The following is a 17,664-nucleotide window of genomic DNA, read 5'->3' on the forward strand; positions in this document are numbered from 1 at the left end:
GGAGTTTCACTTTGTTTTTGAAATAAAACAAGAAAAAAAAAGAAATTGCATAGTAACACTATAAATTGCACAGGCATCTACAAAACTAACCTTTGGAACATAGGGAATGGACACTTTCTTTTTGTTACAATTCCTATTATTCATTGAAAAAATTCTTGTTCACTTTCGATCTGACTCATGATTATACTGATGAGCTTTTTTGTTTTTAGTTTTAGAATCTTGTAGCTTAAACATGTTATCTTTCACCCTTTTATGTTTGGAATATGTTTAATTCTTCTTAATTGCTTTAAGTATTTTATAAAATGCATAAAATTTAAAAAGTTTTTCTTTCTGTACTTTTCTTTGGTTCCTTTTTGCTGGTGCAACCTAAAATTGTAAGATGTAGCTATTGTTGTCTTATGGAACTTTTAAAAATATGTTTTCATCTTTAGAAATACGGCTTAATTCTTTCCTTATTACTTCTGTAGCACTGGAAAACTCTCCAGATGAGCACTAAATAATCACTCCTTTTTTCAAATCTGTTTTTAAGACTCCAGTATTTTGAGGTCTAGTCTGATTTTATTGTGTGTTTCCTTTCTTAGTCTTTTTGGTGGCATGATCCACTAGTGTTGCAACTGTTTAATGTACACAAGATATTGAGCATGAGGAGGGGAAAATAAAGTAAAACTTAAATTGAAGCATTTTTCCAAATGTTTCTTCTGCTAAGAAGCCCAGAAAATGGCTATCAAATTCTAATTATTCTCTTTTGAACTGCGGACTTTAGAGAGTTTAGCCAGTGTCTAACATTTTGCAAGCTGTACTTATTACCCTAAAGTTCCAGTAATTTTTTATGATTCCATTTTCGATTTACTTGTTCATTTATTTATATTCAAGAAGAGCATCGTGCTTTCTGAACTTCAAAATTTGACTCCTTAGCAATATAAAACTTCTGAAGTCATCTTTACTCATTTTTTGTTTTGCTTGTTTTTTAACATGGATCTTAGATCTTTATGCTCAACCTCCCTAGAAAACTGAGATGTCTTCTTTATGTTAATGGACTTTGATCATTCTTCTGGTGATCAAACTTATAATTATTAACAGTCTCTTGTATGCTTTATGAAACCAGAGTTAACAAATTCTCTTAGAGAAAATCCAACACACTTTCTTTCTCTGTAGGCTCTTATTTAAAAATATTATGTAGAACGATTTCTAGAATTTATCTTACTTTCCAGAACTGCCTGTAAGCAAGGAGTTATGTAACTTAACATTTAGTAATTTAACAATAATCTCAGCTGTGAATAAAATATCCAGTAAAGGTATCCTATCTTTAAATATCAGTAGAAACCTTAGGTATTTTGAATATAAGTGTAATGACCCAGATTTGGCCAATTTTCTGAGAGGTCAGCATAAGTTTCCTATTACAGGTCATATTGAAGGTTGTTTTGTTACTAAGAGCCACAAAAAAAAGCAATATTAAACATGCTTCAAGACACAGTTGAGTCAAAATTAGCAGGTTGTGTAAGATTAAAAAGGATTGGGCAATATTATCCAACACCTGGAAAAAAAACATGACTGGGAATGGGTAGAAATGAAAAACAAAAACAACAGTTTTTAAAAGACTGGTCACAATATTCTATATATTATGATGAAAATGCAGTCTGTTAGGTGTTTTAAAATAATGGTGATGATGATAATAATAATAGTAATCATTACGTTATTTTAACACCTATTCAAAGTTTTAAGTGCTTTAACCTACAACAGGAAAGTATGATTAAATATTAGAAAATATAAACATTAATGTCGACGTTTGCATACCAGTATTTAAAATAAAGAAAATTGTTTTAAATCATTAAAAAAAGCATTATTGCTAGTAACATTTTTTTTTCATTTTCTCTCAAGATTTAATTGTAGGAGCTTTTGGTGTAGACCGAGCAGTTTTGTACAGGTAGGTTCCATATTCTCTAACATAGAAATATTCACTATAAAATATTTGAAATATTTTTAAGAGTGTTTGAATTTCAGTTTCTTAAAATGATCATATAATGTGTTTGTTCCTTCTATGAAAGATTTGCATTAGGCAAGTAATATGTAAGTAAGGAGGCATTAGTAGAAAGCTGTACTTCATTTTTTTCAATTCAGGAAAACATTCTCCTATGTGTTTAAAAGCTGTCTGTGTAGTGGCTGGTGTGTAGTTCAGTGGTAGAGTACTTGCTTACCATATAGGAGGCCTTGGGCTTGATTCCTAGTCCTACAAAAATATTGTATAAATTGTATGGTGTGTATTTTTCTGAAAGAGGGAAGACATTTACTTGTTGCTTATGTCTCAGTACCCTGGGATCATAAGCACTCTGAATACAACACACATTTTTATTAGAAAAATATGTGTAAGTTTGCATATCTGTTTTCTAGCTTTGTATATATTCTTGTCTGTATTTAATCAATTCCTCACGCCCTTTGATAGCAGCTTGTATCTCAAGTACATTAAGATGCTTACATTGTGGGCTGAATTTATCCGTAGTAGGTGTTGATATTGGTGCTGTGTATCCAAGTTTGTGATGGCTTAATTTAATGAAAACTGTGGGTACTCATGGATTTCAAGGCTTTATCATTCTGAGATAACTTTATTGACCCAAGTCTAGTATTTTTATGCAAGACTCATACTTGTGCATCTACATGTTAGAAAAATATATTGACATATCAGAAATGCTGATGACCAGAAATGTTGCAGCTTTGAAGTTCATTGGATTCTTGACTATTTGCATCGATTTTTACCAGTTGCTATAAATGAAGCAATACATGCATATATTTTTTCTTATCTGTTATTCGTATATTAGTATGGTCTATGAAAAGTAGTATGTATCGCTCTCTTTTCTCTCTCTCTCGCTCTCTCTCTCGCTCTCTCGCGCGCTCTCTCTCTCTTGTTCTCTCGTGCGCATGTATATCTCACCTGTAGGCATTCTTTCTATGTTATCAGATCTTTTTCCTTTCCTGCTCCAATTGTATCTTGCACATATCTTTTTGTTAAATAATTTATTAACATTGATTTTTACATCATATTTCAAATGATGTATTTAACAAACAAGTAATTCAAGAAGGGAATCTATATACAAACACTGGCACTTAAATTTTAGAACATAATTAAAATTAGGCTGAGGGTTTGTATGTCATAGATACATATTATTCTATGTTATAAAACATGTCTATAAAGTCATAAATTTTTATGTCTATGTAGTTGGGTTTATATTTCCAGTACCATGTCCATAGCAGTGGGTACACAAATATTGAGTCCTCGCTTTTGTACTGTTTGGATCTAATAGTCACATATTAAGGATACCATGCGTCTTTTGTTCCTTTGGGCTTGACTTGTCTCACTCATCATGATTCACTCTAGATTCATCCTCTTCGCTGCAAATGGCATTATTTTATCTTGTCTGTCGGCTATGTAGAATTCCATTGTACATATATACCACATTTTCTGTATTCATTCATCTGCAGTAGGGCATCTGGATTGTTGGATTATTTCCATTGCCTGGCTATTGTGAATAGTGCAGAGATGAACATAGCTGAGCAGGTGTCCTTATCTTATCTTGGGTTATGATGTTCAGGATAGATGCCCAGGAGTGGTGTGGCAGGATCATAGGGAAGGTCAATTTTCAATTCTTTAAGAAACCTCCACACTGCTTTCCAGAGTGGCTGAACTAGCTTACAGTCCCACCAGCAGTGCAGTAGGGTTCCTTTTTCTCCACAACCCCATCAGCACCTGTCATTGTCTGAGTTCAAAATCTTGGCCATTCATGTTGGGGTAAGGTGGTATCTTAGGGTTATTTTTATTTGCATTTCCTTTATGATCATGGATGATGAACATTTTCTCATCTGCTTTTCTGCCATTTTAACCTGTTGTTTTGTTAAGTCTCTCTTTAGTTCCCTTGCCTATTTACCTTGCACATATGTTACAGATCACCAGGTGAGAACTTGTAGCACTCACATCCTCTATGGTTCTGTCTGCATTAGTTGGATATCACACAACTATTAGAAATTCAGCTTTAATGGATTGAATTCAGATAGGTTGGTCTGTTGTCCCACTTTGCCTGAAACTGACTGCCATTCAGTGTTAAAATTAGGACAGATTGGCCATCTGACATTGGATTGTTTCTGTAAGTTTTGCCATCACACACAGTGCTTTAGTATGTATTAGACTAGATCTGTGGTAAATGCTTAGATCAGTTTAATATTTTAAATAAAATTTTTCTTTTACCTTTGTTTTTAATATAGGGCCAGACCAGTTATCACTGTAAATGCTGGCCTTGAAGTGTACCCTAGCATTTTAAATCAAGACAACAAAACCTGCTCGCTACCTGGGACAACTCTTAAGGTTTCCTGGTAAGATTTCTTTTTGTATAATAATAGTTACAATCATTGTAAAGAATAAAAATAGGAATAATTTAAATAATTATGATTATAATATTATAGTAATGATTATATATTTATAAGAATAAGTAAAAATTAAGGTGGCAAGCAGTTTCTAGGTATGTGTTCCATTTTCTTGCTGTAGATTGGAATATAGAAATAGTGCTCGAAAGAAGGTGACATATAGAAATATTATTTATAGAAGTAGCTTTTAAAGAATTATGTTTAGTTAGGGTCATTATATTTGGTTATTGCATACAAGAAAAACTAATAAATCTTAGAACTCAAGGCTCTAAACAAGTCTTTGGAACTATAAGTTGTGTGTGTACATGTGTATGCTGGACCTGAGACTTGAACTCAAGGCCTCTAACTCTTGCTTGGTGTTTTTGCTCAAAACTGGTACTCAACCACTTGAGTCAAACCTCTGCTAATAGCTTTTTGTTGGAAAATTATAAAGATAAGAGTTTCATGTACTTTTCAGCTTCAGCTTAAACCACATTCTTCAGCTTCCTAAGTAGTTAGGATTACAGGCCAATAGTGCCTAGCAAAACTATATAGTTTTTCAAAGTGTATTGTTTTTTATCACAGCTTATATCTGAGAATACCCAATAAGCAATAACCATGACCTGTTAAGAAATTGTTTACCAAATATGACGATGCACATCTATAATCATAGAGACTGAGGAGATCCAGGCAAAGTTAACAAAACCATATCTGGAGACCAAAAAACAGCAAAAAGGGCTGGGAGCATGGCTGAAGCAGTAGCATGCTCAAACTCCTGCAGTAAGCACAAATGTCTAGCCTAGTACTGAAAACAACAACAATAACAACAACTTGGAAAACAATTTTACTAAAGAAGACACTATTTTGAGTCTCAACTGCCATTTCTCTCACTTAGATTTATCAACTGGTCTATAAATTTGTAAGGAAATTGTCATTTTTTCTCAATAAGGCACCATGAGATCAAATATGTCTAACTTATTAAAGGATGGGATGTACTATTTTGTGTAGTTTCTTGATTTAGGGATAGTATTAAGACATGAAGAAGGATCAATGCTTTCCTCATATAAACTATGTTCCAATCGCCTTGGGCTTTGCATCTGTAGGTTCTGTATTACAAATTTAGACCTGGTGGCTTGACATGAAAGTAAAACATACCAGGTACTGAACATGCAGAGATGGGTTTCCTGTCATTATTGCCTAAATGGTGGGGTTGAACTGCTACTTGCATAGCATTTACATTGTCAACTAGAGATGAATAGAAGGTCACAAGGTGATTCTGTGTAAGTTCTATGTAAATGTGACATCACGTGACATGCTCTGGCTTTGGCAAAAATGTAGGGAGCTTCCTATAACCAGCTCCCTCCCCGTAGATGTGCAGGGCAACTGTACTAGAATGTAATTCAAAACTATATCTGGATTCTAACATTACTTTTCTCTTTTCCTGCAGTTTTAATGTCAGGTTCTGTTTAAAGGCCGATGGAAAAGGATCACTTCCCAGGAGACTTAGTAAGTGTCTTATGAAAAATCATGAATAAAATTGTACAACAATGACCAGTCAATTCAAATTGTTATCATTGTGCATATGTAACTTGGGTATGTTTAAAGATATTTAGGATGGCAGTATAAGATATTTAGGATGGCAGTATAATTACTCGGACTCAGATAGAGTACATTTATTTCTGAACACTGAGAACAGAGTAGAGAGCGGAATGGTGAATGTGCTGTGGTAATGAGCACTGGGAGACGTGAGCACCTTGGTTCACACATGGATGATCTGCTGAGATGAAGTCGCTAGCAGCCTTTGGAATAGAGGTATTCTAGAAAAGTTGACGAGAGAGGCCTGGTCCCTAAGCTTAGTGTACACAGCAAGTTCGACTCCTCTTCTGCAAATGATTGATTTTGTCCCGTGAATGGTGATTGGTCGGTATGTTAGGTATGACAGGTGCCAGTGAGTCATGACAAAGCAGAGCAGACTGAAAGCATGGTGGTGGGATTGGTGGGAGTGTCTATATAAAAATACCAAAGAAACAAAAGACAAAAAAACATTTTCTGTAGACTCCTGAAAGAAATGAGGGAGTCATGAGACACAAGGAGGGAGGAGAAGTCTACACAGAAGTGGCAGTTTCAGGAAGCGTGTGTCTGAAGTATGTCACTGTGTTTGGGAAACCACATGGAGGGAGTGAGACTGAGGAGAGCAGAAGATGAGACAGAATAACCACCTAACTTTAAAATAAAGATGTAAAGAACTTTGCAAAAGGACTTATTGTTTTCAAATTTTGCATTCTAAGAAACTTATTAAAGAATAGAATCCTAATAATTGTTTTTAGTTACTTGACTGTTCATTTAGTTTTCTATGGAATTTTTGATCTATTAAGCTCTAGTTGGCAATTTGATATGGTAGCTTCTTTGAAGCAGAACTTAAACATGATACATATTGTTCACTTACCTTAGTGTGTAATATAATAGCATGGTTTATACTAATGAATACTTCTTAATAAAATTTGCATAGATTAACGATAAAAATCTGCACTTGTTATTTTATTGGTGCACGCTGTAGCACCCAGGGCCTCATGCATGCTGAGCGCTACTACAGAGATGCTCTACTACTGAAAGACCTCTAGTGATGAAAGTTTTAATTCTTATATCTTCCATTCCCTGGACTTCTTGCAATGTAAATTAAATGACAGTTTTTCTCTGGTATTTGCTTTTATCACCATCATTGTTTGGAATTATGTATGACATGACTTAGGAGATAACTGGATGAATTATTAGCTGTGTTTATTACAGTGTCACAGCAATGCATTGCCACCTCTCTCTACAAAAACAATGATCATAAAGAATATGTTGATTATAAATCATTTGATTTGTATAGACTTCCAGGTGGAGCTTCTTTTGGATAAACTCAAGCAAAAGGGAGCAATTCGACGAGCACTATTTCTCCATAACAGGTCCCCAGGTCACTCCAAGAACATGACTATCCCACGGGGGGGCCTTGCACAGTGTGAGGAACTCATAGCATATCTGCGGGTAAGGGCACTTTCTGTCTCTATCTTTTCTATGTTTCAGTTACTAATTCCATCTAAATGCTTTTTACTTTCTTTTTTTAATGTTTAGTCATGCTTTCTATTGTATTTTATTGTTGCAATAATGTATAGAGGGGTTACAGCTACATTTGTCAGGTAGTGGGTATATTACTTCTTATGTTTTTGCTTCCCTTACCCTCCCAATCATCTTGTTTTTATGAATTTATATCCAACAGTAAAGAAAAGCATAGAAAATTGCACTTGGTGTAGTATGTGGTTCTCATTGTCAAATTTGGCAGTGGAAGTAATGAATTTGACTCCTGGGCAGACTGGATGTTTTGAATGGCCTTTCCACTGAATTCTGGAATAATTCTGAATAATCAGTAATATTACTGAAGGGATTATGACACACATATTTCTAAACTATTTCTGAACTCTCATGATAGTGAACAAAATCTCCAGGATTCAAAAAAATAAGCAATAAGTGCTCAACTAAAACACACACGCACACACACACGCACACACACGCACACACACACGCACACACACGCACACACACGTACACCCTAGTGGCTAAGGTTGAGTTGAGTTGTAAATAAATGTGAGCCTAGGTTGCTGGAATGGGGTGGTGCCTGGGGTGATGGGGAATGGTAATTGTAGAAACCAGCCCAGGGATCCGACTTGCCTGAGCCTGTGAGCCTGGGGCCCTGTGAGTCTCCTCAAGACTTCTACATGAAGCCTAGAACTTGGGATGATACTAGAATGTTCTTAAGACTGAGTTGTACCTTGACTCCATCAAGAGCAAATGCCTAGCATCGTAGAGGAAAACATTCCTGGGTGAACCTCTTGATTCCTGTGTGTTGGTGTTAACATGAATGCCTTAAAAAAGAAAAAAAAAGCATCAAACAGACATGGTAACCACTAGAAGAAACCAAAGTTTAGTCTGGAAGGATGTAAGATATTGGACTTATCATTTATAGAATTGGAATTTGTATAAAATATTTAAAAAGAAAGGCTGAAAATTATGTCTGAAAAAAGCATCAGTAAAGATTCAGAAGACACAACATAATTGACCAGTTTAATTTAACAGACCTCTATAGAAAAGAACTTAGCACTAAACAATTGGAGAATATAAGAATTGGCCATGCATAGACCATAAAGAAGGTATTTCAAAATGGGAAAGCAGGTTATCTGGCCAGAAATGTGGCGCTCTCCTGAAATCTCACCATTCAGATGGTAGAGATGGGCGTACTGCAAGTTCCATGTCAGTTTCGGCAACATTAGAAAAAAGCCAAATGAAAAGAAAGGAAGGCAGGGAAAGAGAGAGGAGACAGAATATAATCACAATGTAATTGTTTCCTATAAGTCATGTCCCTATAATGGTAACAAATGCATCAGATAATCAACATTCAAAGAGAAAAACATCACAGTTTTAGAATTTTTATCCATTTTCCGTTGGCCCCGTTGCTTTGGGGCCTGCAATAAGGCATAGAAGCAAGCATCAGGAAAATAAAGAGGAAAGGGCCAAGCTTCCACAATCGCATGTCCCAAATGATGAAACCTTCTACTAGCTCCCACACTTGGAACCAAGCCTTTATTACTTGGGTAACTTAAAGATAGGCTAGACTGGGCACTGGTGGCTCACATCTATAATCCTGGCTACTGAGGAGGCTGAGATCTGAGGATCATGGTTCAATGCCAGCCTGGGCACAAAAGTCTGTGAGATTCTTATCTCCAGTTAACCACCAGAAAACCAGAAGTGGTGCTGTGGCTCAAGTAGTAAAGTGGTAACCTAGAACTCAGGGAGAGCATCCAGGCCCAGAGTTCAAGCTCCACAACTGACAATAAGTAAATAAATAAATAAACCTTACTACCTTGAGGTAAGAAGCTTTTTTGCCCTTCTTCTCATCAAATACTTCCTACCACAATGTTCTGCTTATTATTAGCCTCAAAGCACCAGAAAGAAACTTCTGAAACCATGAACTAAAATGAGTCTTGCCTCCTTTTATGATATTTACCTCAGATATATATGTATAACAATAATATATATTATATATATTAGGTAATGTAAAGAGAGGTTATAGTTACATTCACAAGGTAGTAGGTGCATTACTTCTCACACTACGTCAGATATTTTATACCAGTGATGCAAGACCAATCAACACATGATCATATCTGATGTTCATTTCAATGTGTAAAATATGGTCCATCAAGCAAAAGAAAATGTTTGTGGATGATAATGAAGTTGAAGTCTCCATCCAATCAAAACCAAATCTTAAATTTTTTTTTTTGTGTGTGTGGGTTATGGGGCTTGAACTCAGACTGGGCACTGTCCCTGAGCCATTAAGCTAGGAGTTTGTGGTAATAAAACTCTGTGGTTTTGAGCATATAACATGAAAGGAGTTTAATAGTTGAATTACCTTGCCACTCCTCCTATTTCCATTCCCATCTAACCCTTACCACATTGTCATATCAGCAATTATTTTCAGTCCTTATAAACAGAACAAAATAAGAAATGTGTCATGAACCAATCCTCTTTTCCACTACAAATAACATTTATTCATGGTTATATAATTAACCACCTGAAAACTGGAAATGACACTGTGGCTCCAGTGGTAGAGTGCCAGCCTTGAGCTGAGGAGCTCAGGGACAGTGTCCAGGCCTAGAGTTCCAGCCCTGTAACCAACCAAAGAAGGAAAGATAGGCTGGGAAATTGATTTGCTAAGAAATCATAGGATGTGCTTTTAAATGACGTATAGATCCAAAAAGGTCATAGTGCAAATTTATTTAGAACTGAAGTATCATGAAAATACTACGTAATATGGTATGTGGCTGTCACAGAAGCAGAGTAGAACAGTAAATATATACCATGAATGCTAGTTAATTTACTTGGCCGAGAAAGGAAAATGAACAAAACACAAGAACTCCCACAAAACTTTTAAATTGAGAAAGAAAATGACCACAGATCCAGTAGGGATTAAAAAGATAAGATACTAAGATTAACCATGTGCCAGGAGGCAGGAAAGCTTAGATAACAAGAAAATTCCTAGACAGACATAGAATGACTGCCATAAAAGAAGTTGAAAACAGGCACAATCCTATAACCATTTCAAATATTATACTTCAGTTAAAATTCTTCATTCTAATGTAGTTTGTAGTGATTCAATCCTTACTCCCAGCTACTCAGATGAAGTCACTCAGGACTAAAAGTGACCAAGGTCCTATTTTAACTAATTAATCATACTTGATGGTATATGTCTATTATCCAAACTATGAAGGAAACACAGAAAGGAGGATCAAGTTCTGTGGCTGGCCTTGGAGAGGGAAAAAATCCATGAGACCCTGTCACAAAAAGTGGAAGGCAAAAAAACAAATAGGCTGGGAGGTGTGATCAAGTGGTAGAGTACCTAGCAAGTACCATGCCCTTAGTACAAACTGCAGTAACTTCTGCCAAGTCTTTAAGACATAAAACAAGCAAGCAAATAACTCATCATGATTATGATGAAATATAATTTTAGATTTAAGGAAAGTCTGCCAATGTCTAGTAATTGGTAAAGATGAGTGAATAGTAACTCTTATTCATAGGTGATGGTAGAGTGGGTTCTAAAGATGGGCAAATAACATGGTAATATAATGCTGACGAATCCTGTCATTAGGTGTAAGAATGAGTGGGCATTTTGTAATAGGAAAGAAAAACTCCCACACAAGTCAAATAACTTTTTTTATTAAAGAATTTATTAACATTGATTTTTACATTATATTTCAAATGACAAGTTTAACAAACAAGTGTTTAAGAAGGGAATCTGTATATACAATCACTGGGACTTAGTTTTTAGAACTTAATCCAAATTAGGCTAAGGGTTTGTATGTCATAGAAACGTATTAATTTATGAAATAAAACATTGTCTATAGAGTCATAGGTTTTTATGTCTATATAGTTATGTTTATATTTCCATTACCATGTCCACAGCATTGGTATGCAAATATTGAGTCCTCACTCTTGTACTCTTTGGATTTAATAGCCATATATTAAGGATGCCATACTCCTTTTGTTCCTTAGGTCTAAGTCAAATAATTTTTGTCAGAAAAAGAAATGAACTATGATATGTAGACAGCAGGCATGTCACTGAATAACCAAAGTTAACCTTGTTTGTATGCAAGAGCACCGAAAAGTCTTAACAAGATATCAAACAGAAAGCAAATCTCAGATCACTATATAGGATCCTGTTGGAAATAGGGGGGAAAAAACCAGAAGACAGTGTTGTATGATGACATACACAATGTAAAAGCTGATAGCATAGCCCCATCTACATCCTGGCATCAGGCAGATAAGTAATTTTATCCTTACTGGTATTTATTGGTATTGGCAGTATTCTAATCATTATACTGGGTATGTGTTTGGGGGCTCCTTTTATTTTACTGACATGAAATAAAAAGTCTACTTTAAAGAGAATCAGAAGGTAGTCTTAACCAATGTAGTCTGAACCAAATATAACTAGTCATTGTCTAGGAACCAAACCAACCTTGTCCAGGCTTAGAACTCTGAAGGATATGGTTCAGCATGAAGAGGTCACCTGACAGAACCAAAGAGAGCATCTGAGATCATGAAGTAGGCTGGCTCTGGAAAAGTGGACCATCTCTTCATTGGGATTCAGATATGATCTTTAACAAGGCTGCTGGGATTGGGACTCAGGACTCCCTGCCTCTCAGGCACATGGTTGCACTTGACCCATACCCCTAATTCATTGTTTCCTTCCTTCCTTCCTTCCTTCCTTCCTTCCTTCCTTCCTTCCTTCCTTCCTTTCTTCCTTCCTTCCTTCCCTCCTTCCTTCTTTCTTTCGGCTATGATTTTTCTTCTGGAGAGAGTCTTATGTTTTTGCTTGGTATCTCAATCTCAGTGCTTTCCATGTAGTGGGATTATAGGACTATACCACTGTGCCTGGAGGGAGAAATCTTTTATGATTCAAATCTTTAGCCCATTTGTAGCTTTGAGTTGATGGAAACTACAAAGCTGGTCAGGTATGGCATACATCACAAAGACCTTTTGTAGTAGTCATGAAAATGTTAAGTCAGATACAGATATCAGTAGTAAATAATACGAAAAAGACTGAAGATAATCCAAGACAACCTATAATGCAATATTCCATTTCCCATTTCTTTCCAGTGATGTAGTTCAGTCAAGGCCAAATAGTCTCCAGATTCATCCATACCCACGTGACTCTTGAAGGGAACTTACTTAACAGTGAATGTGCCTTATAGTTTTGTGTGAAGCAAATATTGCAGCATGAAACAAAAACAACTGCTTATAAGTTTCTACTGGACAACTCTGAGCTTTTCTGGTACACTATTCTTACTCTAGTTACCTAAAAGTGTGGTAGAATTGGAAGTTCAAGGGATGGAAAAGCTGGTTTTGTGACAGTGCACTTTTGAATTTATCTAGAGAGTTTAAGTTGACTCATTTAAAATTTTCAGTGTTTCTATTTCTAGGATGAATCTGAATTTAGAGACAAGCTAACTCCCATTACGATCTTCATGGAGTACCGGTTGGATTATGGAACAGCCATGGATGCAACCGGCTTGCAGCCTATTCTCAACCAGTTTACTCCCTCTAATGTTAGCCGACAGGTACTCTGTTTTCTGCTTATTCTGCTCTTCCATCTTTCCTTGAGATCTTACAGCTCAGATTTTTTAAAGAGCAGAAGGCTTTGCTTCTATCAGATTGCTAAAGAAAACTAAGGGTAAATACTCTAAATTTCTAGGTCAGGGATCATTAATTGGAACTAAGTAGTCATATAAAGAGAAAGACCTGGTCACATTTCATGTTTGGAAAATACTAAATAACTCCAGGAAATGAGTTATTTCAGACTGCCAATTTATTTAATTTTTTTTAGCATTTTGTTAAAATCTTTGATGCCTAAATAGCTTTGGGTACATTTTAATAGTTTTTTTAAGTGTATATTTGAATTCATGTATGTATGTAGTTCATTTATAATTCTTTTCATAAAGCAGCACAAAATTTCATGCAGATATTTATAATTTTAGAAATTAACTTTTTTTATCATGGTGATATAGGAAGGGGTTATAGTTACATTCACATTACTTCCTGAACATTGTTACCCCTTCCCATGTTTTTATCCCAGTTCCCCTCCTCCATCCCTCCCAAGTTGTAGATTTCATTTCCAACATACTGTCTTGTGAATATCACTGTTACATTGGTTCATCCTTTGTCCTTCATCTCATCATCTTGTTTTTGCACTTCCTTTTCCTGATTCAAATAATCAAATGAATGTATAAACTATCCTAAATATCAAAGTCAGATACAGCAACAACAAAGAATAAACTATAAGGGAAAGAAAAAAGAAAAAAAATTTTAAAGTAAAGAAATAATTTCAAATCGTACATTAAAAGCAACCACAAGGATAAATTATATAAAGACCTGTATTCAAATATTTTATTTATATATTTATTTATCTACTTACCTTAATTTTTATATTCTTCTTTTACCTTGTACCTAAGCTCTACATACTTCCACTGTTTCTTTGGGTCTTTTCTTTTCTTTTTTTTCTGAAACAGTCTCACTTCATAGTCCAGGCAGACCTTATACTCATAATTCTTCTGCTTCAGCCTCCCAAGATCATACAACTTTGCTAGCAGCAACCCTCATTTCTTGATCTTGCTATCTCTTCTACACCAGACTTCACTCCAAAATGTTAACAGCTAATCTATTATAAAGCAAAATGATTTCAAGTAACTATATTATATCATCTGAATTATGTTTCTCCCTTTCATTCTTGATTATCTGTTTATCAGTGGCCATGATCTCTTTTGCCTTCCAGGTATATCTCTATCTCTATCGATCTATACATGTATTGAAAGAATGAGTGTGTGTGTTTCTGTATCTACATACATGTATATTTCTACATATTGATTTGTGCTGCTTATGCAAACTATATTAATATTTATTCATGTAAATAAATTTAATTTTTTTCTAGGCTCATATTCTACTTGATTGCGGTGAAGACAATATCTGCAAACCTAAACTTGAAGTGTCTGTAGATAGGTAAGTTTTGCTCCAAGCAGTAAATATTACCCTAAGAGGTTTAAATGAAAGAGCATTTATCTAATATTTTACTAAGAATTAGCTATGCCAGCAGATAACTAATAATTTTATATAATAGTAAAACTATTAATCTTTTTTTTTCTGGTGGTCATGGGGATTGGACTCTGGTCCATCACTCTACCCCTTGAGCCACAGAGCCACTTCTATTTTCTAGTGATTAATTGGAGATAAGAGTCTCATGAATTTTAGTGCCTGGGCTGGCTGTGAACCATAATCCTCATATTTCAGCCTCCTAAGTAGTTAGGATTTACAGGCATGAGCCACTGTGCCAAGCTAAAACTATTAATCTTGATCTTTAAAAAATCTACATTTTCACTTGTTGTCTAGTCTTACAACTAGTACAATTATTCATCTACAAGTAGAGTGACAAAATAATATGTCATCATCTGAAGACACTCTTCACTACAGACATCCTCTTAACTCAAGGGTTATCTTTACCATTGTACATGCCATACACATTAGGAAGATTATTGTGAGAATCATCACAAAGAAGGAATTCAATGTTTAGGGAGAAATCATGAAACTTAAAAAGTTCACACAGAGATATAAAATTACTTCAGTACTAAGTATGAAAAGTAGAAATATGTGAATGGCATTAGTATTCTCTTTTACTGAAAAGAATAGCACACAGTATGTGCTATTTTCTGTGTTGGCGTGATAAAGCCTTAAAATAGTTTGAGACACTGCTGTACCCGTCAGTACTATGTATTTATCTTGCTGCTTTGAAGAGTCATGCTCTCCCTGTGTAGTCCTTTTTTACAGTCTAGATTTTTATTAACTCGCAGTGATCAAAAGAAGGTCTACATTGGAGATGACAACCCTCTGACGTTGATTGTTAAGGCACAGAATCAAGGAGAAGGGGCCTACGAAGCCGAGCTCATTGTGTCCATCCCACCACAGGCTGACTTCATAGGGGTTGTCCGAAACAATGAAGTAAGACCACGCACCTCTTTAAAAAATCATGCCTTTATTAATATGAATGAGCTAGTCCCCTTTTTGGCAAAGCAAAAACCTAGCCATTCTACCTAAAGCTAAATTGCTAGGTAGTAGAGTGCCTAGCTTATATAATTTGTGTTAAGCCCAATACTTTGCATAATGTATTGGCATGACATTTTTAGAAGTCCTTATAGAGGAGATCAGATAGATAAACGTGTCTAAGCTTGTCCATCAAATTATTTGTCAGAAACATTGTAGTTACATATCTAAACCCCCTAGGGGAATCTTTTAAAAACACTGTGACATTTTACACAAATCTGGCTTCTCTCTTTCTCCATGTTTGCTCAGGTAAATTTATTTGCTCCTTAAAAGTGGAAATTTAAATATGTAACTCTATGATATTGTAAAGGAACTTTGTAATCTTAGGGTTTCTGTTCTTCTGGCTTAATTTCTTCTTATATCCTTTTTCTTTGTCTACTGAAGGCCTTAGCAAGACTTTCATGCGCATTTAAAACAGAAAATCAAACCCGCCAGGTGGTGTGTGACCTTGGAAACCCAATGAAGGCTGGAACTCAAGTAAGACATTTTAAATTGAATGATTTTTCCCCCTACAAATACAGTGCCGTATTTTTCTGAGTGCGTTTGTAGTAATAAAATTTTAAAAAGCCTGCACATATTAACATTCTATCCTTAAACTGATTTTGATTTAGAGTTTAATGATGAGCATTGTTCTGTGTCCTTTTAACTGACATACTGAGATGACGATGTGTTTTTTTTACCATTATGTAATAAGCTGCACCACATTGTAATCCATTTGGTAAGTAGCTGAGATGATTGTTTAAATTAAGAATTGAAATTCTGATTTTCCTATGTTGATGTAACACTTGAGTTGATTTTCAGAGGCCAGTCTTCTAGATCCCAGAACTGTTATTCTTAGAAGAAACCAAGCTAGCTCATTAACTCAAATCCCTGTGTAATCATCCCACATAGAAGATCAAAGAGAAACTTGACTGGATCAAGCTTCCCTTCAGGAACATCTTATCGGAGATGGAAAAGAGCACTGCATAGGTCTCTTCCCACATTTTCTAAAAAGGAACCGAAATTATACCTTGTATGGTCCTAGAATCAAAGAAAACATGACAATATTTGTATGTTGCTTTTATACAAGTTATTAATGACATATTGGTATTAGTCATATGTTACTGTGAGCCCAAATATTCCAATGTCTTTTAACATATTTGATTTTTCACTAAAGGTTGGTATTTGTAGGTGTGTGCTACTGTAGGGAAGAGAGAGAGCTTGAACATATGCCCTGAGTTCCATTTTTTCACATATTTCTGTGAATAAGACTTGTCTCCAGCTTTTCAGTACATGGCTCCTTCAGTGTAAGGATTTGTGGTTACTCTTAGGGACCAGTTCCAAGCTTTGGAAAATTGTTTATGTGGACGAAAGGATCAGTTCTCAAGAGATGATATTTTTATATGTAATTTGTGTGATTCCCAAGACTACCTCTGTCTTGTACCTGGTGACTCAGATTTCTCTATAAAATCTCTGCACTTTCTAGCTGCATGGGCCCAAATTCTGGTACTGGGGCTAGAGGGAGACTTAGGAGAGATGAGAAGAGAAATTTTCAGGCCTTCTTCAACCAGATTCTCTTTCTCTCATAAACCATCCACTTTTTTTACCCCTTCTTGGCCTAATAACACAATCTATTTGTTCCCTTTCTGATATCTGTAGCTTGCTGTTATGAAATTATTGTGTACAATTGCTTTACTTGCCTTAGATCAACAAATATTTACTTTTTGATTTTTTTTTTCTTTTGCACCCAGGAGCATTGTCCTTGGCTCTCTCAAAGCTATGCTCTACCACTTGAGCCACAGAGCCACTTCCGGCCTTATCTATGTATGTGGTACCAAGGAAATTAACTCGGGTCTTCATGCCTGCTAGACAAGCACTCTACCACTAGACCAAACTCCTGGCCCCAACTTTTCCATTTTTAAATGATAGTTATATCATAGGAAGTGATATCTATAAACAGATATCACTATGAACTGGTCCAAGTGTCTTGAATCAAAGTGAATAAAGGGAAAATTAGATTTAAATATTTTAGCTCACTTTCATTGGAAGTTCACAAAAACAGTATTTTAGAATGCTTTTTTACTTTGTCATTGGATTTGAAACCCCTAATTTCAGGTG

At 35.4% G+C, this 17,664-nt stretch overlaps 1 protein-coding gene across 2 annotated transcripts in view; it reads left to right on the forward strand.

The window, feature by feature from the left end:
* Positions 1-17,664, forward strand: part of Itgav (integrin subunit alpha V) — an 85,526-nt gene that overhangs the window by 56,100 nt on the left and 11,762 nt on the right. For both annotated transcript variants that reach the window (XM_090354447.1, XM_090354448.1), the window contains 8 exons: positions 1,879-1,924; positions 4,252-4,359; positions 5,837-5,895; positions 7,262-7,416; positions 12,900-13,037; positions 14,405-14,472; positions 15,318-15,465; positions 15,952-16,044. In XM_090354447.1, the coding sequence (XP_090210573.1) occupies positions 1,879-1,924; positions 4,252-4,359; positions 5,837-5,895; positions 7,262-7,416; positions 12,900-13,037; positions 14,405-14,472; positions 15,318-15,465; positions 15,952-16,044 (815 nt within the window). The remainder of the gene's footprint in view (positions 1-1,878; positions 1,925-4,251; positions 4,360-5,836; positions 5,896-7,261; positions 7,417-12,899; positions 13,038-14,404; positions 14,473-15,317; positions 15,466-15,951; positions 16,045-17,664) is intronic.

Source organism: Megascapheus bottae, chromosome 21, assembly GCF_031878675.1.
Source record: "Megascapheus bottae isolate mThoBot1 chromosome 21, mThoBot2.hap1, whole genome shotgun sequence".
Taxonomy (NCBI): domain Eukaryota; kingdom Metazoa; phylum Chordata; class Mammalia; order Rodentia; family Geomyidae; genus Megascapheus; species Megascapheus bottae.